This window comes from Microtus oregoni, unplaced genomic scaffold (genome assembly GCF_018167655.1).
Source record: "Microtus oregoni isolate MIOR12 unplaced genomic scaffold, Mior012 000007F_ref0000211, whole genome shotgun sequence".
NCBI classification, from domain to species: domain Eukaryota; kingdom Metazoa; phylum Chordata; class Mammalia; order Rodentia; family Cricetidae; genus Microtus; species Microtus oregoni.
The window spans coordinates 24670383-24691443 of NW_024543066.1; the positions used below are offsets into that span (position 1 = coordinate 24670383).

Here is a 21061-nt window from a genome sequence, read left to right on the forward strand (position 1 = left end):
CTATACCTTACACTGCTTGGATAGCTAGGAACTTGAAACTGGATAGCCCAGAGACCTATGGTAGAACCAAACAAGACCGGTCTAACCCTAACAAAAAACAAAAACCAATGAAATGATTCCTAACAATATCCTGCTATATTCATAGATCGGTGCTTTGTCCAGTCATCATCAGAAAGGCTTCCTCCAGCAGCAGATGGGAGGAGGTGCAGAGACCCACAGCTAGAGAGTATAAAGAGAGTCTAAGTTAGAGGTCTCCACTGGATCTTTCTCCTTGGAGCTCAAGGAATCCCAAAGAAGAGTGGAAGGAAATAGGTATCAGAGAGGATGGAGGATACCAGGAGAACAAAACTGACTGACAGAGCATATAGGCCCGCAGAGACTGAAGTGGCAAGCGTGGGGCCTGCAGGGCTATGCACCAGGTCCTCTGCATATATGTCTCTAGCTTGGTGTTTCTGTGGGACTCTGAACTGTGAGAGTGGGTGTCTTTAACTCTTTTGCCTGCTCTTGGGGCTCTTTTCCTCCTTTTGGGTTGCCTTGTCCAGACTCAGTGTGAGAGCTTTGCCTTGTCTTATTGTATTTTATTTTCTTATGTTTGGTTGTTGTCTCTTAGAGGCCTGTTCTTTTTCCGAAAGATGAAGGGTGAGTGGATGGCGGGAAGAGAAGAAGTGGGGGGGAGGGGGGACTAGGAGAAGTGGAGGGAGGAAATATTGTGGTTGGGATGTATATTATGAGAGAAAAATCTCTTTTTAAAAAATAGAATAACTGGACATTGTCCTAGAAATACAACTGGTTGGGTTATTTGCCTTACTGAAAAGCGTATTACATGTGGTGCTGAATTCATGAGTCAAGCCACACAGGAAAGGGCTGTACATAGGTTTGTGGTAGAGTGGAAAACTTAGGCAATCTTTTCCCCCATAGTGCATGCAAACACTGTGCTAAGCCATCTGTGAAGACCAGGTTAAGTGAGTGTGGCACCAACGGGAAGGCAAGCGCTCTAGATAGACTACAGAGTTCCCAGTATAGTAAAGACTATATTCTCTACATGCTTTTTGCCCAAACCCATGCTCTGTGATTTTATAAGGCCATCTATGATTCACTGACGAATTAAATTTTCTAAACTCATGAAAATCCACAAATACATTAATTGACAATGTAATATTAAATGTTATGACCACATTCCTATAGTAGAGAAAATTAAGTCATAGATTCCCCAAATTACTGGGCTTTGGGATCTGAGACTTGAGTCACAATCACTTCAGACAGTGCTGCTCTGGAATGCACACTCGGCCACTGCTGGGAGTGTCCACCATAATGTTCATGTCTCCTAAAAGACTTAGCTTAGCTCACTGGGCTTAATCCACTGAATTAAGCAATCACTGACCATATACGAGCACAATGTAATTTCCACTGCCATGATAACCGCATAGCATTCAAATGAATACCAAGAAAGCTATGTGGAGCCTATAAAATACAAGTGACCTTGGCAATCTGTCCCCACAGCTCAGTTTCTAATTCTCCTTTCCGCTCACCCTCGCTCTGACTTCTCACCTTACAACTTTCCCTTACTCCCTAAAAGCCGGCCAGTGGCTACTCAGAAAATAGATAAGAGACGGTTAAATATTTATTATAATCCCACAAGTCCTTGGGGCTAAAGTTTAGAAAACAAAGCAGTCTCTCTCTTGTAAGATGAAAGTCCGAAAGAAAAAAAGAACTATGATGAAAAAATCACTATGGAAGAAACAACTTCAGTGTGTTTCTAAGACAGCCCTGCTGCTGTTTCCAGCTTACTGGGCCCTGTAGTTAGCACAAAAGATACTGGAAAACATCAATTAGTGGTGCACTTACTCAATGCGTAGCATTACAGAATACTATCCTTCTCAAAGTTTTATACACCTAAAGAAATGAAAGAGCAAGTAAAAGCCCCCCAAGACTGTAGCGCAACAGTAAATAACCTCAAGAGCTTGTCAGAGGATGCCCTGCATCCAGCAAACTCATCTTTACACCCACCTCCCGCCTTGCAGACCCAATAGTCCATTTATTTTTATTTGCTTGTTTGTTTTGGTTATTCTAAGACAGTACTCACTATGTAGCCCAGGCTGGCCTAAAACTCATAATGCTCCAGACTCAAAAGTGCCATGATTACAGATTTGCACCTCTCAGATCCAGGCCACACATAGTTGTATTTAAAAAAAAAAAAATAGGGTTCAAAATTCTGCTGTTCAACCATACTCAAGATGTTATGCTGCCTCCACAATCTTATGTAGATCCCAAGTGACTTCTCCGTGAAGGACCAGTGCTTCTGTCACCTGTCAGCAGTGAAAGAAAGGAAGCCTCAGTCTAATCAGACTGTGTTAAATGGGCGGTTGATTTTCATGTCACAGCGGGAGGAATAGCTCCCAAGAGGAGGAAGGAGAAGAAACAAAGATGCCAGAATCTCAACTGATCTCTCAATACCTTTTCCACAAAGCTGAAGTAAACAAAGAATTTCACTTTGAGGAGTGTACTCAGGTGGAATTTTTGACTTTGGAACGCCTGGGATAAAAGTTTATGCTCAATGATTTTAGCCTCCTTGGAATAGGGAATGAGGACAAAAGGCTGAAAATGATACATCACAACAACTATCACCACAGTACAAGGGAAATGGCTACCAAAAAATAATGGACTCCTTTTCTACACTCAGGCTGCCCATTTAAAAACGATCATTTTTGAGGCCAGGCAGTGGTGGCGCACGCCTTTAATCCCAGCACTCAGGAGGCAGAGGCAGGCGGATCTGAGTGTGAGGCCAGCCTTGGTCTAGAGCAAGTTCCAGGACAAAAAACAATAACAAAAAAAAAGATTATTTTTATTACAGCGTGGTGAAGCACATTTAGTCCAGCACTGGGGAAGCAGAGGCAGCAGATCTCTGTGATAGTGAGGCCATCCTGGTCTACAAAGTGAGTTCCTAGACAACCAGGGCTACACATAGTAAGACTGTGGCTGCAAGTCATGAAATTATGAAAGCCCACGTCCTGCAAGCAGCTCAGTTTCTTAAATGCCAACACACAACTATTTTGTTTTAGAGAGGGTAAACGCATCAGGAAAGGCAGCTAAAAAGAAAAAAAAATACACTCAACTGTTCGTGCCATTTCTAATAAAGCTAAATAAAACAAATAAAATTCTCAGACAAGCACTGGAACTTTAATTAAGCTTTAAATAGAGCTTGAAAAAAAAGTGTGACTCATTCTCTGGCCGATTGATTAGCAGAGGATATGTAGAAATACGAGCAGTGAAATGGAAGGAAACAATCCATACTGTAAAACGGTCTCCCGAACTGAGCCACATAATGGATGCGATGCCAATATTCAAGATGGACAGATTGATCAGGCAACGTGATAGCTTGCATTTTAGGCATCATTAAACTTTCAGGAGTTCTGTGGGAAGAGAAATATAATCTGCGAGGATAAAAAAGTACGGGAATAGAATAATTCTACTTACGGGGAAACGTTCAAACAGGTGCCATCTGCCTTTTCAGAAACCTATGTTTACTCAAAGTGTACCACGCACTTTCTTCCAAGTTTGCTTGTTTTAAATAATATTTTTATTTTTGCCATAGTAAATGTGACAAGAATAAAAATTCTTTTCAGGAAAGGATTCATTTTTAAATATTAGAAATACCATGCTCATTTATTTACATTGCTTAAGTTTTAAATGGTACACACAAATACCTTATTTGCATTATTTAAGTTTGAAATAATACACATATCCTATATGCCATTTGATAATATGTTGTTTAGGTTTTTCCTCAGAAAAAAGTCAAATAAGCAAAGAGTTCTTTGTTAGAAGAAAATAAATAAAACTCTTCAAAATATAGCAGTGACAACAGTGTCCCCTCTGTTTTCTAAAAAACCTTCTGAGAATCTGAAATCTGGAAGCTTCTTCAGAGAGTCAGGTTTATTTTAAGAAAAAAAAACCCAACTCAGTGAAACAAAGAGCATAAGCTATAAACTTCATATAAAGGGCTGTTAGTGTTTGTTACAGCTTTATTTCAGTTGACTTACAATCTGAGACCGCCTGGCCTAGAACTCACTTTGTAGCTGGGCCAGACTTCATCTCTCAGAAATCTCCTACTTCAGCTCCTCATGCTGGGACTGCAGATGTGAGCCACCACACGGAAAGCTTTAAGATATCAGACACCAGGCACTTTTGGTTTGAAACCAGACACAGATTGTCTTGAAGACCATCACAGGGATGTTATTTTATTACTAAACCTTTTAATGAACATCTCTAAAACTTGGGGGCCATAGTTTTTGAGTTGTTTTTCCTCCAAAATCTCAATGCTGTGGTTAGCAAAACATATTTATTCAAATATACAAAGGCTTTGTATGTCTCTGACTTTGTCAAGAAGTCCTGTGTGCATGGTACACTTGGCTTATAGATCGTGGAGTCTCTTTCTCTACAGGTTAACAATGCACTGGCTGAAGGGACTAAGGGTTTTGTCCTAGAACTTTCTGCAGCATAGTTTTTTCAACTGCAGCAAACACAAATGCTCTGGGTCTGGGTTTCCTGTGTCTGAAACTACCAGTTTAAGTCAGGTGCGCTGACCCCTCCCACAGTGTCCTTTCTGTCCTCCATTGTTTTGGATACTCTTGGCCTTCTGTGTTTCCACATAGACTTTAATATTTTTTTCTATATGTCTGGAGGAAACTCTGGAATTTTTTAATAGGATTGCATTAAATTTTAGATTACTTGGTGGGATGGCAATTTTTACAATATTATTTCTTCCATGCCATTAGTATAAAAAAAATTTGCATCTAATAATGTCTTCATTAGTTTCTCCCTTTAATGTTTTTCTTTTTATCATAACGGCCTTTCACTTATTTTTTTTCAAGGATGTATTTATTTTTATGTGTATGAGTGTTTTGCCTGTGTGCTTATATGTGCACCATGCACACACAGTGCCTACGGAGGTTAGAAGGGGGCGTATGGGTGCTGGGAATCACCTGGGTCCTTTGGAAAAGCAACAAGTGCTCTTAACCACTATGCTGTCTCTCTAGCCCCATTTCTTTGACTAGGCATTGGTCATTGAGCCCCTCAAGTACCCCAAAACAATACTGGCTCTGGCCATTTCTCTTGGTTGCTCACCTTAATCAGACTATGAGGCTACATTACAAGACACTATGGTTGCTTGAAATACAAAAATTAGGATGACCCTGAGCTGTAAGCGTCCCCCTGCTAGGCAGCTTTTGTACTACCAGAAGGTGTCATACAGGTTGCTGGGCAAGAAAAGGCATCGACAATCCTACCCAGTTGTGAACTACAACCACTAACCTATTAGGCAAGATGGGCTCACTGGGGTGCAATAGTAGCATGGCTGTTGTAAAGTATCTAACCACTCTGGATGAAAGGCCTGCTCCACAAGGGGGAATTCATGCCTGGTACTGTAAATCCAGTCAAAAATTTATGGCAGAGGGCATCTTAGGGGAAAATTTTCCACGGGTGTTTAATAAAATTGACACAGCACTAATATGTCTTCTAAATTCTTATATTTACCCTCAGACAAATGCTACTTGAGGCCTTAAATAAAGAAGCTTTCTCTTCATGATGAATGGCAATTAATGCAGAAGAGGTATAGTTGCTCAAGATGCTGAGAATAACTGATGGCCAAGGAGCTGAGCAACTCAGAATACATCACAGAGGAAGAGGCAGACATAACATAACAGTGGGAAGATAGGAAGAAGAGCTGTAAAATGATGACATCTGGGCTTGGCAGAGCCAATGCAATCATGAACTCACAGCAGCTGCAGCTGCCTGCAATGGAGCTGCACAAGACTCGACCTATCAACAGTCAATCACAGATGAAGGCGGGGCCTACAGAGCCCTACTATTCCCTACTGAACCACGGACCACTGATGGACTCTGGGAGAGGGGCAGTCATTGTCTTCAGTTGTGTGCCTATTAATGAGCCTAGCAAGCTCCAATCAATACTGCCTAGCATTTCCATTGAAAACAAAAGCAAAATAAAAGACAGCTAGCTACTTGTTCAACTAATTCTAAATCTCAATTAAGGCAGAACAGAAGTGAGGCTTTCCAGGTATGAATGCTTTGATTCCTAAGGAACAACAGCCAGCTTAATTTCAGGAGCTTTGAAAGGGTGAGCTAGAGAAATAAAAACTATAATAGGTTTGCTTGTTTTCAAAAGAGTAAAAAAAGGGCTGAGGAGATGGCTCAATTTGTAGCATGCCTAATGTGCAAGTGTGAGGACCTAAGTCTGGATCTTGACACCCACATAAAAGCTGGGTACAGCCATGAAAGTCCATAACCTCATTGCTGAGAGGAGGGGACACAAAAAGATCATTGGGACTCAATAGCTAGCCAGTCTAAGTGATTCGGTGAGCCCAGGCTCAGTGGGCAATCCTGAAAAAAAAGAACAGGTGAAGAAACAATCACAGAAGGCCACTCTACACCAACTTGCAGCCTCCGTGTGCATGCACATACACCACACACATGTACACACCCACAGAGCTTTTACAAGATACCACAATGTGGGCATGTCAGTGAATTATTCATTGCTTCCAAATTTTCAATGCACATTTTTTAAACAAATTAATTCTGTGTTCAAGTTGTTATTTCTAATTCAATCTTGGAATTATGGAGATTTTTTTTTAATTCTGATTTTGTATCTACATTTTCTTTCTCCTGAAAAACCTTACTCTAATATCTCCTTAAATACTTTCTAAATTAAATCTTTCAACTGTTTTTTTTGCTATAAGAATACAACATGATCATGAAATAATCTTTTGAATTGATATCCAAATTTCATTTTTATCAATAGTCTTATGATATAATGCATTAACTCATACATAAATGACACTATCACTCTTAAAACTTCAACTGAAAATTTACCATAAGTAGATTCTCTCATTTTATTGGTAACAATGCTATGCCAACTATCATTTCATTTCATCCATGTCTTTTCATATGTGGGGGTTTGAATGAGAATGGTCCCCATAGGCTCATATATTTGAAAACCTAGTACCCAGTTAGTGGAACTGTTTGGGAAGGATTAGAAGGCAGGGCCTTGATGGAGGTGTATTGCTTGAGCAGAATTTACAGTTTCAAAAGCCCACACCATTCCCAGTTAGCTCTTTCTACCTTGTACTTGAAGATCAAGATGTGAGTTCTCAACTACCGCTCCATTGACATGCCTGCCTGCAGCCACACTCTCCGACTTGATGCTCACAGACTCATCCTCTGAAACCGTAAACCTAATAAACTCATCCTTTTAAAAACAGCCCTGGTCATTGTGCCTCACCAGCAACAGAAAAGTAACTAATACATCATCTGATACTCGGTCATCATGCCACACCGCATGCAGAAGGACCTGTCCTCCAGTGGCAGTGCGCCTACGACTTACATTCGCTACTCGGAATTACTTCTTGTTCCATCCATGCCTTTTGTGCTTCATAACAGCTTCATTTGAAAATAAGCTAAGTGTGTGTCATCATGTTCTTACTGTTTGAGATCTTTACTCAACAGACGTTCTGACTCCTCTGCTACTGTTGCCCTAATTAAACATGTTTTAAATTATAGTAAAATACACACAACAGAATTTAGCTTTTAAGAATACAATTCAGAAGTGCTCAATTTGTTCATATTGTTGTGCAATCTCTAGAACTCTTTCCACCTTTCAAAACTAAAGTCTTATCCACTAAAAAACTCCCATTCTCCACCCACACACCCTGTGTCTTCTGTCACTCAGCATTATAGTCTCACGGTCTGCCCGTACTGCCTAAGAATTCCGTCCTTTTAAGACTAATACTCACAAATATGTATTTACCATATTGGCTTCGTCCATGAGTTTATCAATGAACACATAGCGTATTACTTTTTGGTTACCATAAATGACACAGCTACAGACATGAGCAGACACTACCTCTTTATATCCTTTCAGTTCACTGGGATATAACTCAGAAGCAGATTATCTTTTCGCTTTCTTTAGGACTGTCAGTTTTCCATAGCTACTGTACCATTTTACTTTCCCAAAAACAGTGCACAGGGATTTAAACTTAATTTTAACATCAGGTTAACTTAGATACCTGATCCTCATCCACTTTTGTGATGCAGAGCTGCACAAATGGATGGGTCAATGATGATGCTGTGAGTCTCAGTGCCTCCCCCAGCTCTGGGGACGACTATGTACATGTACCATTGATCTGAACGTAGAGACGTGTGGAGGCTGGAGCACACACTGCACACACCTCATCAGAGTGGGCTTGATAATTCTAGAGTATCTGCCCATCGTAGCCCTGAATGGACAGTACAGACTATGCAGGCCATGACCAGGCTCTCAAAGATGTATAGGTAGGTACTTCTTAAGAACGAGTCACATTAAAAGATGACTAATTCCCCAATTTCTATTCATCTGTAGTCTTCTCCCCCAAAATCTCTCATCCCAAAATCCCAATCTCCTATGCGTTATCTGAGGAAGAACTCCTCAAAACATATCTGGCTGCCGGGTGGTGGTGGCGCACGCCTTTAATCCCAGCACTCGGGAGGCAGAGACAGGCGGATCTCTGTGAGTTCTAGGCCAGCCTGGTCTACAGGAGCTAGTGCCAGGACAGGCTCCAAAGCTACAGAGAAACCCTGCCTCGAAAAACTAAAAAAAAAAAAAAAAAAAAAAAAAAAAAAAACATATCTGGCCATATAACCTTTGGCCATTTCCTCATGCAGTTTGATGAACTCAGTAAATAATGTACAGTCAGGTTAAATAAGATAATGAATATGAATAGATTTTGAAAACAGCAACTGCTACTGAACTACCAAGAGCTACTGCAAAGAAATAATTTTCCTGAAACACTGCTGTCATTTCCAGAACCACCTCTGCTCTCCCAGAGCTCATGATAAATTCGGTTTGGATTTCCATACTTTGACTTTCTTGAACCACATATTATCCCAGAACTGGAAATGGGTAATACTGAAAGAAGCCAGCCCTGTGGAGTGGCTTAGAGGTGTTGAAGCCGGTAATATTTGAAAAGTTAAGAATTAGAGATGAGAAAAAAAGATTCAGAGAGATAAAACTAGGAAGGCAGAAAAGAAAGTTACTTGTTATGAAGTATGGACACTTTACTAAGTACTAAGAGGCTTTGTGGCTCGTGTACTGGGAAAGAAAATCTGGAGACAGGAGCCGCCAAATCCAAGGACCTCTCACATGCCCTCGGGCTCTATAGCTTTTGATGCCTGAGAACCGAGAGGAACACAGATGAGCTAAATGTCATCCACTTTATTGCAATACAATCTTTAGGATGAAATGGTCGATGTGACCGAATCTCAGGTAAAGGTGTGTATTAAGCCTTAACAGCAAAATAAGAGAATCTATGGCTTGAGACGCATCTTCCCAGAGCGATTTGCAGATCATTCTGTTCAGAGGTAAGATGATGCCAGGTTAGCTTAGAAGGGGCCTTGCTTTTCAGTCCCTGGATCCAGCTATCCACAAAAACTGAAGTGGGAATGACTGGGTGGTCAAAGTTTATTTTGCTTAGCGCTTAAGGAATATTTTTTAAGGCAATAGATGGCCCCGAACACAAGGAAAACAATCAAACAAACAAATGTCAGGAAGCCTTGCCATGATCAAATGTTCCAAGAGAAACAGGACTTACAAGCCATGATTCTTGTCTCTAAGCAAAGCACACGAGTCCTCTACCAAGTTCATGTTGGTTTCATAAAGTCTGGGAGATGAAAGAATGTGCTTATTTGCACTATTCATGGAGGATAAATTGCTTGTCCTAGGCTAGGCAGTGCTAGCACACGCCTTTAACCCCAGCACTCGGGAGGCAGAAACGGGCGGATCTCTGGGAGTTCAAGGCCAGCCTGCTCTACAGACTGAGTTCCAGGACAGCTGGAGCTGTTACACAAAGAAACCCTGTCTTGAAAAACCAAAAGAAAAAAGAAAAGAAAGAAAAGGAGGAAGGAAGGAAGAAAAAAGACAGCCAGACAGACAGAAAGAAAGAAGAAATTCAAAGAGGCAAAGGGAACAGACGATCTCTTTAAGAACCCTGCCTTTGCTGATTAATTAGCCTGCATAGGGCTGGGCAGTCAAGCCTCCACTGAAGAGGGAAGTGTCCTGAGGTTATGCAAATAAAGTTAGCTAGCTGCCTAGTCCTGAATATTTGAAAAGGAAAGGGAAAGGGAAATCCACTTAACATAAGCAGGAAAAGAACAGAAAGACGACACCCAGGCACATTTATAATAGAAAATAATAAAGATCAAGGACCTGTGCTCGGCCAGCGAGCTTGGTTTGCTAAAATCTTACTAATGTTAATTTATAAAAATTAAGGCTATGCAATGTCCCAAAGTATCCTGTGGTGGTACAATCACCTAAGGCGCAGCAGTCAAACAAGAGGAAACCATCTCCAAGACACCAAATAGAAATCAACAGAAAAGAAGAGCAAGGCATGGAACTGGTTTCACAGAGGACACAGGAAGGCAAGGAGTAAGGGATATATCTGGAAAATCCTCTCCTGCCACTTTCTCTCGTCTCTACCTGAACAGCCTTTCTTTTTTTTTTTTATTTTTTAATTTATTTATTTATTAAGGATTTCTGCCTCGTCCCCACAACCGCTTCCCATTTCCCTCCCCCTCCCCCGATCAAGTCCCCCCCCCTCATCTGCTCGAAGAGCAATCAGGGTTCCCTGACCTGTGGGAAGCCCAAGGACTGCCCACCTCTATCCAGGTCTCGTTGGCCTAGGTCTGAAAAAGCATGGGATAAATCCGGACTAGCTGAACATAGCGGACAATGAGGAATACTGAGAATTCAAGAACAATTGCAGTGGGTTTTTGATCCTACTGCACGTACTGGCTTTGTGGGAGCCTAAGCAGTTTGAATGCTCACCTTACGAGACCTGAACAGCCTTTCTTGATCTAACACGATATCCTGAAATCAAACCCAAGAGGCCTGGATTCATCTCTGCTTAAACTATTTCTATTTCCAAGGGGACAATTGGAGATTATACGGGAATCACACCCCTGTTAAAAGAACAGAGAACACCAAATCTTTCTTTGGAGGAGTGGGGGGATGAGTATCTCACTATGTAACTCCAGCTCTCCTGGAACTCACTATTTAGGCCAGGGTAGCCTCAAACTCATAGAGATCCCCCTGTCTCTGTCTCCCAAGTGCCTGGATTAAAGGCATGAGCCACCGTGCCTGGCTAAGAGCAAAGTAAACCAAATCCTAAAAAGCACTTTTTACAATTGTAGAGTCTAGGTGCCAGACAGAACTGTTCCATGATGTTTCCCTCTATCACATGCTCAGGTTCTACTTACAGCAGAAGAAAGGAGTGGACACAGAAAGCGGAGCGAGGCACAGAAACCAGCAATTACCTTGTTTGCGCCTGATCTGGAAAGCTGGCCGCCTGTCGCTTCCTGCTCCCTCTGCTGTGACTGGCTGAACTCTACTCCTTACAAGGATCTCTCCACGTAAGCTAAGTGAAAGTTCACTGTGTACAGAGAAGCCTTTGAAACACACTGAAAAGGTATTCATTCCGAAGCAGCTTTAGGCCCTGTTCTCAAACTCGCACATCAGACACCCAAGCTGCAACTTCACTTCCTGGGTCACCCAATCCAGATCATGCATTTGATAACATCTTTGTACAAATGGCTCCCAAATCCAGACTCACATCTTCTAAGACAGACCATTTGTTAGGGTCATTGCAAACTTAACATGTTTTTATTCCCCCCAAGCCTAAGCCTGTTTCTTCTCCCCTGTATTAACCAACCTCTGAATCAAAATTTTCACACTCAGTAAACCAGTTTCTGGCTGGTAGTAGGAGCTCAGAAGTAAGAAAACCAAGAGGAGCTCCACACTGATATTCCTGCCAGGAGGGAAGCAAGCTACCCATTAGACAGCGAAGCAGGAGCATTAGCAGCTAAGTGCAGAGAGAGGTCTAAGCCAGAAATGGAAGAAATCATGCTGCAATATTAAAAAAGAACTAGTCTGCAAAATAGAACAGAAATAGATAGAAGGTTATTTAATGTTTTTTGTTTGTTTGTTTGTTTGTTTGTTTTTAATTCTGGAACTTTTATGTCCCTATGACCGAGAGCTGTCTTACATGAACAGATCTGTACAAAGAGGCATCAGAACAAAGGTTCCTATTTCCTGGGTTCCCTGGCATAGGGAGAGCAAGCAAATAAGATGCACAGCAAAAATGAGGTTTGGGGCTTATTTGTTGCTTTTAGCATCATTTAAAAATAGGTTTTGACTGGTACAATTGTTTAGCTAGCTAATTAGCCTTATTTTCAAGAGAGGGTTTCTCTGTATAGCCCTGGCAGGCCTGGAACTTACTCTGTAAACCAGGCTGGCCTCCAACTTACAGAAAACCACCTACTCTGCCCCCTGAGTGATGGGATTAAAGGTGTGTGCCACCACTGCCTGGCTGACTGATTGTTTAAAACACAAAGATTTTGTGTATGCATATCTGAGACTCGGTGTGGTTAAGATAACCAGGGGGCTGATCACAAATGTGAAAATGCAGAATTTCTCATTTCTCCCCAATATTCTCAGTCCAGAGACCCTGGGTTTAAATGTCAGCCCTGCTTTCTACCAGGTGTATGAGCTTGGCAAACTTCCTCCCCTGGAAACCGAGCACTTGCCCGAAGACTGCTGGGGAAATTAAGCGAGAAGAAAAACAGCAAAGAGCACAGGGAACAAAGCCCAGGAAGCAAACACGGAGGGATACAAGTCTCCGCATTACAACAAGGAAAACCGCTACGGTTTGAATCTGGAAAGTCCTGCCAGTACCCTACATTGAAAGCCTAGTGCCTTGCCCATCCGTGGTGCTGTCTGAAGGCTGTGAAGTGTAGGAGGCAGGGCCTGGCTAAAGGAGGTGGTTTACTGGGGACTAGTCAGTGCTGCCTGCCCTGGCTCCAGCCTGCACTGTTTCTCCTTCCTGCCTGAGCTGTGTGAACATGTTCCTACCATCAATGACTGGACAGCTCTGCTATGTCTCTCTCTGTAAGAGAGTGCAGATACAGCGTTCCCCTCTGGTTTCTATCGGATATGTGGTTCACAGCAATGAAAAAGTTGTGAATACAGCACTTAAAGACTCTGACATTCAGAAATCAAAAAGTGTTTTGTACTGTCAAAAATATTAAAGCACATGGGAGGAGCTAGATCTAATTGTTTTTCCTGCTCCAGTGTGGTTCAAGATCCCTAAACATGCCAGGGACAGACCCTGAGATGAAAATAAATCTCAAGACGCATTTACCGGGAGAAAATCGGGATAAAATGGCTGCCTACTCAGCTTTAGAGACATCCAATTTCCCAAAGGAGTGACATAAGAAGTCCATGTATTATTAATTAAGTTTCTATTAGTGATCCCCATTATACATCTTATAGGCACTCTTAAGTATAAATTATGAATTCAGAATAAGCCAGTCTGTTACAGCCATCAAAGGCCATGAAGGGCAATGCGTTCCACATGACCTGTCATCATGAAGGGAGTGCCACTACAAGCCAGCAGAAAGGAGCACAGTAATGTCTTCCTCGCCTCCTCCTTGCATGTAAACCCACAGCCATGTGCAAGCCGGGCAAGCACTTGACCACTGAACTACACCCTCAGTCGCTGTCATAGTTTCTGATTCTTCTTTGAAGTTACTTTGCCAGTCTTTCTTATTCACAGGTCTTATTACAGTCGCTCCTAGAAATGCCTGGAGTGCTTCACATAAAGCCATCCAAATAATTCCGGATCACTATGCAATCCCATCTGATATAATCTCACCATGTCATCACCCTGATGCAATTTCATCCCATAGCCAAGCCACAGCTAGAGTTGTTCTTGCAGCAGTATGTGCCAGCACTGACTTTATCCAAATGAGGAAGCGATAAAAAGAACAGGTTTGGGTAGGGTGAACAGGGTGGCTGCAGCCGATGTTAGTGACTGCAGCTAACTACACCCATCAGAAGACATGGAAGATTTGGTCTACAGGTGACAGAGAAACCGTGAAAGGTTAGCAGTGGCCAGACTGTTTCAAAAGTTTGCAGAGAAATCACACAAAACAAGGAGCCAATGGTCTCCTGGCTGCTGACTGACAATGTCTGGTCTCCCAGACAATTTACTAGAAATGCAAGCAGTGTGGGAGCCCGCATCACCTGCTCCCACAAACACACACCAGGCTGTGGACAGCCTCTGATCCTCCCTCCCCCCTCCTCTGTCTCCCTCCTTCCTGCTGCTCCTTCAGGACCCAGCTGACAAAGGCCGTTCTCAGATGAACTATTATTAATAACGGACGTCGGAGTTGAGGCATGGCACCTAGCCTACTGTAGTCACAGCTCATCTGCCCCAGCACACACAACACATTCTTAATCTTCCAAAAATCATAGTATTTTTATCATTTTAAGTAAAATTTATCATTTTATTTCAATAAAATAAATTGTATTTAAATAAATAAAAATTGATTTATTTATTTCTGGCTTTCTCTGGTAAGTACAGCAAGTGGAATTTAAACCAGTGGCTGTCTGAATATATGGCCCCAGTCAACTTCTCCAGATTGCTTTTGTATGCATTTCTCTTATGTAAATCCCCACACACCCAAACAGTTCTCTCTACCCCTTCGTCTCCTCTCCCTAAAGACATCATCTCCTGCCTGACAGTTCCTCTGGATGTTGTAAGCACCAATAACACATCTTGTCATTAAACAGTGCACTTCAGTGCTTTGGTTGCAAATGATTCATTAGAAGCAGGACCCTTCTGCTAGCTTCCTCACTAAGCCTATTTCCACATGTGCCTGCCGCCCGGTGACCCCTACGGAATGGCATCTGTGTCTTCATGGCTTGCAGAGGCATTATCAAGTCAAATCTTGACAGTTCCCTTAGGTTGTCAGTACAGGAAATGGTAACAAGAGGCTTGACATAGCATAAGCATGAACCACGTGAACATAACTTCTAAAATAATATAAAATTATTGCAGTTAAGAAATATAATCTTTAGTTTTCAAATAGCATTTCCCAAGGCCTCGATCCTTAATTATCACAGCGTTGGTTTGGAAATCCATGTGTCAGAGGCCACCAAGACAAAACCATCAGAACACCTAGAGCAATGTGCTCAGAAAATGAGGAGATCAGCCTCCAGCTGAACCCTGGCACCCCAGGGAAGGCAGTGCTGATGTCAACAGACACTTGGTTAGTGTCTCAGTTACTTTAATATTGCTGTGGCCAAACATCATGGCCAAGGAAACTTATTAAAGAAAACGTCTAACTTGGGCTCACAGTTCCAGAGGGTTAGAGTTTATGATCATTGCAGGGACCATGGCAGCACACAGGCAGGCCCTACACTGCAGCAGCAGCTGAGAGTTTACATCTTGAGACAACAACCACCAGGACGAGAGAGATTTAAATAGGAATGGCTTGGGTTTTTGAAACCTCAAAGCCCATACCCAGTGACATACGTCTTTCAGCACGGCTATGCCTCCCAATCCTTCCCAGGCAGTTCCTCCAACTGGGGACCAGGCATTCAAATCTATGAGCCCAAAGGGGACCTTCTCACTCATTCAAACCACCATAGTTAGGGAGACAAAGCTCCTGCCTTCCTACGGTGAAAAGGTCTTCTAGAGTTACCTCGAGCTCGCTTTACAGGGAAGCTTTATCTTCCCAGCCCTAGAGATTCCTAGAAGGGGATCAGCTAGCACCACAGATTCCAGCTCCAGCTCCCCTTCAGTGCTTTTCCTGTCCTGATACCGGCTCTACTGTCGCTCTGATGTCACACCTCAACCTGCTAACTCTAAAGCCCCCTCTTCATTCTAGACCACAGCTTCAAGGGCACCAGGAATCCCCTAGGTTTTAGATCAGGTCTGTGTGACACTGACCCGCTCTTGCCTCTGGCAAGGATCTACCCAACAGCTTCTCTTTCATGTGTACCCAGTCACTTTGTGGGGTACCAACAGTATAGCCCAATTACTTGATCCAAAACTTATTCAAGAGAATGATTTCACCATCTGAGTGTGTATTCAATACTCTTACAAAAAAGACAGCTCCCTACTTACAGGCCTTCTGGCGCCTTGGACAGAATGATAAAATTCTGGCTGCACTCGGCTATTTTTCTTGATTCTTCGCTTCTTCCCTGATGACTCTTGCTCACTCTGATGGTGAACTTCCACCACAGGCTTGACTTCTTCTAGCCGGGCAGCCGCAGCAGCAGCAGCAACTCGTCTCCGGATGTGCCGAGGGCTTGCTCGGAATCCCTGTGGCAGGAAACACACACAAATTTAGATTTTCACCGAATTTATATAAACATTCTCTGGATTTAATTAAATTAAGTGTCCCAAGTCCCCTTAGTCAGTGAACTCATTTACTTTCCCAACTAAGTATCAGAGGTCCAACATGGATGTAACATTTATCCATGGTGCTCAGGGCACCTTAGAAAATGGTCTTGGGATTCAGTAAATCAATGGACGGATACAAAAATGACAGATGGGGACCCTGTCCTACTTCTATATATGGTTCAGGTGAGTTAACAAATATGTGTGATTAAGCATGAAACAGAGGATGGTAAAGGAAACAGAACACCAGGCCAGGTAGACAGTTTGTTTTAAATGCCAACTTGACACAATCTAAAATCACCTCGGAAGAGAGTCTCAGTGAGGAACTACTTAGCTCAGGTTGGGGGGTGGGCATGTATGTGAGGAACTGTCTGGAACACATTAATTGCAGCAGGAGGATCTGCCCACTGTGGGCAGCACTGTTCCCTATGTCTGGGTCCTGCAGTATATCGTATAGAAAAGAGACTGAGCACAACTAACGACACGTGAATTCATTTCTCTCTACTCCTGACTGTGAATGTAACTAGAGGCTTCAAGTTCATACCTTAGCATTCTTACAACAGCGGACTGTGACCTGGGATTCTAAGCCAAATAAACCCTTCCTTCCTTAAAGTTACTTTTGTTGGGATACTTAATTTACTACATCAACAGAAATGACGGGAAAAGAGCCCCTCTGCCCTCTGGAGAGCAGAATCCCTTTGGAGGGAAAGTAGGAATGCAAAGCATTGGTACAGCACACACAAAGGGAGGGTCCAGCGCTAAGGCAGAGGTCGTGTGGGGGAAAGGGACATGGGCTTGGGAGTGATGGGCTGGGTCCAAATGCTTGACTCGTTAACTAAAGCCACACAATTTAGTAAACATTTCTGACTTCAACTATCCTGATCCATAAAATGTTTACATTCTGGTCACAAGACTTTTAGGTTCTAAATAAAGGGTATTTCTAAAATTCCAAGTAGCCTATCTAGAAAAATGCAGTGCTTGATAAAACAGTCAGTAAGGTAAGCATAACTCTTCAGACAAAGAAACAAGTTCAAATAAGCCATATCGAGAAAACAAAGATGGCCTCAGTCCTCTTGTAGCGGAAAACAAACAGTAATTTACTAGAACACAAAGGAAGTAATTTTACATGAGTTCACAAACACACAGGCAAAAATGGACAGGCAGTTCAGTGCTCTCAGTGGCAGCAGAGCTCAGAGGAGCTGAATGGAGTTGAAGCTACTCTATATTTGGCTTAGTCTAGTGGGTGGCAGGCACTTGAGGACTAAAGAGTACTTATGTTCCAGGCAAGGCAAAGAGCTTAGGAATGAATGAATAAGTAAAATGGCAGGTACACGCATGAAATATTTACAAGCAAGCAGATACTATTTGAAGATGTGCCAGCCAGGAGTCTAAGTCAAGTATGGATGGAAATTAAAGAGGTAAACAACAGACGTTCTAAGGGGAGCCTGTGTTTGTGGTTTGTCTGAATTTTAGAAGAGACACGGAAGACTTGAGATTGCAGTGAGGGAATACAGAACAGGGACTAATGACACCAGGAAAAGAAGCAAGTTTTAAAGGTCTGATCGTGTATGTGCACAGTTCAGGAAGACCGGGTGTGTGCAGGGAACTTCTCACTGAAGAGCCTGAAGATGAGCTGGTGTTTGATTGTGGAGACCTTGTCCACAAACTGGAGGATATGAAGATGAGGAGGGTAAGTAGAGGAGGACCCGCAAAGTCACTCCGAGGTCAACAGAAATGAACAAGGAAGAACTGTAAACAGATTTTCAAAACTGCCAACACTGTCTGGACCGGCTCTTCACACATGGGCCTGCTCCAACCCGCCCCTGCGTGAGAGCTCAGCTGGCCCTCTTCAACTCAAAATAGTCCCGGAAGATCTTTGCAGCCCCCATACGACCCAGGAGGTATTACAACAGCTGCTGGGGAGGAGATTAGGGGCAGGGAGCTGGGGTCATCTGCTAAGCATGTTTAAAGTAGAGCTGGATCCCTCAAATGAACTGGCCATCAGGCAATCATGCACATGCCAAACTCCAAGAACTCTCTTTTCTTCCTCTGAATTAGACTCACTGAGGATAATTTCTGTGGCTTGCAGACTCAGGAACCATGGTGTATTCTAACCACTAGGTGGCATTAGCTAATCACTGCCAGCTTCTGCAGAAATGGGGTGAAATGAATGCTTATTTGATAAAAATGGAGATTCTCTTCTTATGAGTAATAAGAAGCTGTTATTGGCTCAGTTTCCATTATTACTAACACTCCTCGGGACTGTACAAATTCTAGAAACACTTGGGACGCAGATATTGTCTAAAACTTTCTCAAAGTCACTCAGAGAGAGAAACTAGAACATAATTCCACAGCCATTCTGGAGAACAAGAATCTACCCACTCCACCTCCCTCTATCCATTCTAGAACAATCAAGACTGCTCAAGAACACACTCAATGAAGAATTGGTGTGTCTATTTGGACTTTTGTTGTTTAAAATATATGTGTGTGTGTGTGTGTGTGTGTGTGTGTGTGTGTGTGTGTACACACACCATGGTGCACTGTAGAGTTCAGAGGACAACTGCAGAAACTGCCTCTTGTACCACGTGGGTCCAGGACTGACTCCACTTGTCAGATTTGGTGGCAAACACCTTTATCTCCTAAGTCATCTTGCCAGCTTACAGAATTGCTTCTGATACCAAAAGAAGAAATCAACTAAAGCCATCTTTTCCTAAATTTTCACCCAACCTGCACAGCTTTTTTTTTGTTTTTATCTTAGCTCTGTCATGCAGATCTTTGTAAATTCTATTCCACCTAAACATTACAATATTCTTTCAGAATCAAATTTTCTAAGCATTAGAATATAGAACAGAGATTTTACATCCATACTATCCAGGTCTGTTCCATAGCTTCTGTTATTCCCTAGTTGTGTGCTCTCGGCTAGTCACTTAACTATTTCCTTACCTGTAAAATAAGTTTGAAAATGAAATACTCCATAGGTTTGCAGAGGCAATAATGATTTCACTTATGCAAAGCATTTAGAAGAGCGGTTGGCACACAACAGGATGGAAGTGTCAGCTATGATTACTACATATTACTCATATAAATAAAATATATTCTTGAATACAGCCAGTATGAAAGGAATCTTGAGTCACACTGCTGGTGTGTTTTGCTGCAGACATGAGAGGTACTGACCACTGGGTGAGAGGTCTTGGCTCAGTGAGTCTCATCGCTGTGCTCAGCGGATAGTCCTCTTACTCAGCATGCGATACTGGTCACAATGTTTGCATCTACCAAGATTGTGTGACACAGCTCATAAAGAATCATGGTTGTGTCTCAGAAGGAAAGCCCACATAGGGTACTTAGAGACGTACATATCACATAAATAGTAATTGCTTGGCATTTCTATTATTGTATCGCGTACTTTCTGACTCTTGCACTAACAAATTTTATGCAGTTCAGAGCTGTGATGGCCAACACTATAAACACAAAACCATCACCCGGTAGTCAGCTTTATTCCCAAAATCACTCCGCGGGTTCACAGTCCTTAGTTTATGATACACACTTGTCATAAACACTATAAAACATGAGCCGTGATGCAACAGAAGAAAATTATATTTTAAGACAGCAGGTGGTGCTATAAGCTCTTTTTGGTGTTAGTATTTAAAGGGTCCTCTCTGTTCATTTGACCTTGCCTAGATACCACTGGTTAGGGCACAGAGTTAGGGAAGTGGAAGGGATGGAAGAGTCCCAGAAAGCTGGTTAGTACTTTCACACACTAACATCTCATCAAGGAATCCTTCAACCGTCTGTTACTGCTGAGTTAAAATGAACCAGTCTTGGGACCTTCACCTGGCTACAAAGCCAAAGTATGGGCTGTTGATGACAAATACAGTTAGCCATTCCTTCCTGGCCCCAAACTAAAATGCACACAGATAAAAGATCACAATAAGTGCAGTGAGCTGTGCATCTCTACCACAAAGCTAACAAAACCAGAAGGTAAAGTCCTCATCAGAAGTGCAAATGGCCAAAACAGACTCCACAGTTTGCATGCGTGCAAGCACCTGCACTTTGTTTGAAGAGGGAGGGAGGTGAGGTAAGAACTGGGATGGATGGGGGAGGGGAAGGAATATGATCAAAATGTATTGCATGAAATATAAAAGCAAAACAAAACAAAAAAAAAAAAACTACGAGCTTTTAACACCAGCACTCGAGAGCAGAGGCAGGTGGTTCTCCGTGAGTTCGAGATCAGTCTGGTCTACAGAGAAAGTTCCAGGCCAACTAGGGAAACACAGAGAAACCCTGGGTTGGCTCTCTCCTACCTCAAATATGCATCCTGAGTTTGGGGTCACAGCTCATCCTTTCACTGGCCAGTATAGGAAGACAGTAATAGAGTACAGTCAGCTCTTCCATTGGTCTGAGGAAGCACAGTGCAATTTCCACATGATGTTCCTGTCATCCTGGGCAGACTTCATGACCACCTCAGTAAAGACCCCCAGAATAAAGCCACCAGAAGCAGCGTCTTTGTTTCTCTGGGTTCGCCCATTCTTGCCTCCCTGCTCTAGGACCTACTCTTTCCCTGGACTCCAGTTTTATTTCTCTGACCTTTGCATTCACATTTGGTTCTCTGTGGAAGGTGTTCCAGGGGAGTCTCCCTACCCTCGGGACACCTCACTCAAGCAGGAGACGATTTCCTGTTCTCTGGGAATGACACCTGTGTTGGGTGTTTTTGTCAACTTGATACAAGCCTAGACATATGTGGGGAAAGGGACTCTCAGCTGAGGGCCTTCCTCCAT

At 42.6% G+C, this 21061-nt stretch overlaps 1 protein-coding gene across 8 annotated transcripts in view; it reads right to left on the reverse strand.

The window, feature by feature from the left end:
- Nucleotides 1–21061, reverse strand: part of Dst (dystonin) — a 401984-nt gene that overhangs the window by 334870 nt on the left and 46053 nt on the right. For all 8 annotated transcript variants that reach the window (XM_041655211.1, XM_041655202.1, XM_041655203.1 and 5 more), the window contains exon 3: nt 16011–16208. In XM_041655211.1, coding sequence (XP_041511145.1) covers nt 16011–16208 — 198 coding nt within the window. The remainder of the gene's footprint in view (nt 1–16010; nt 16209–21061) is intronic.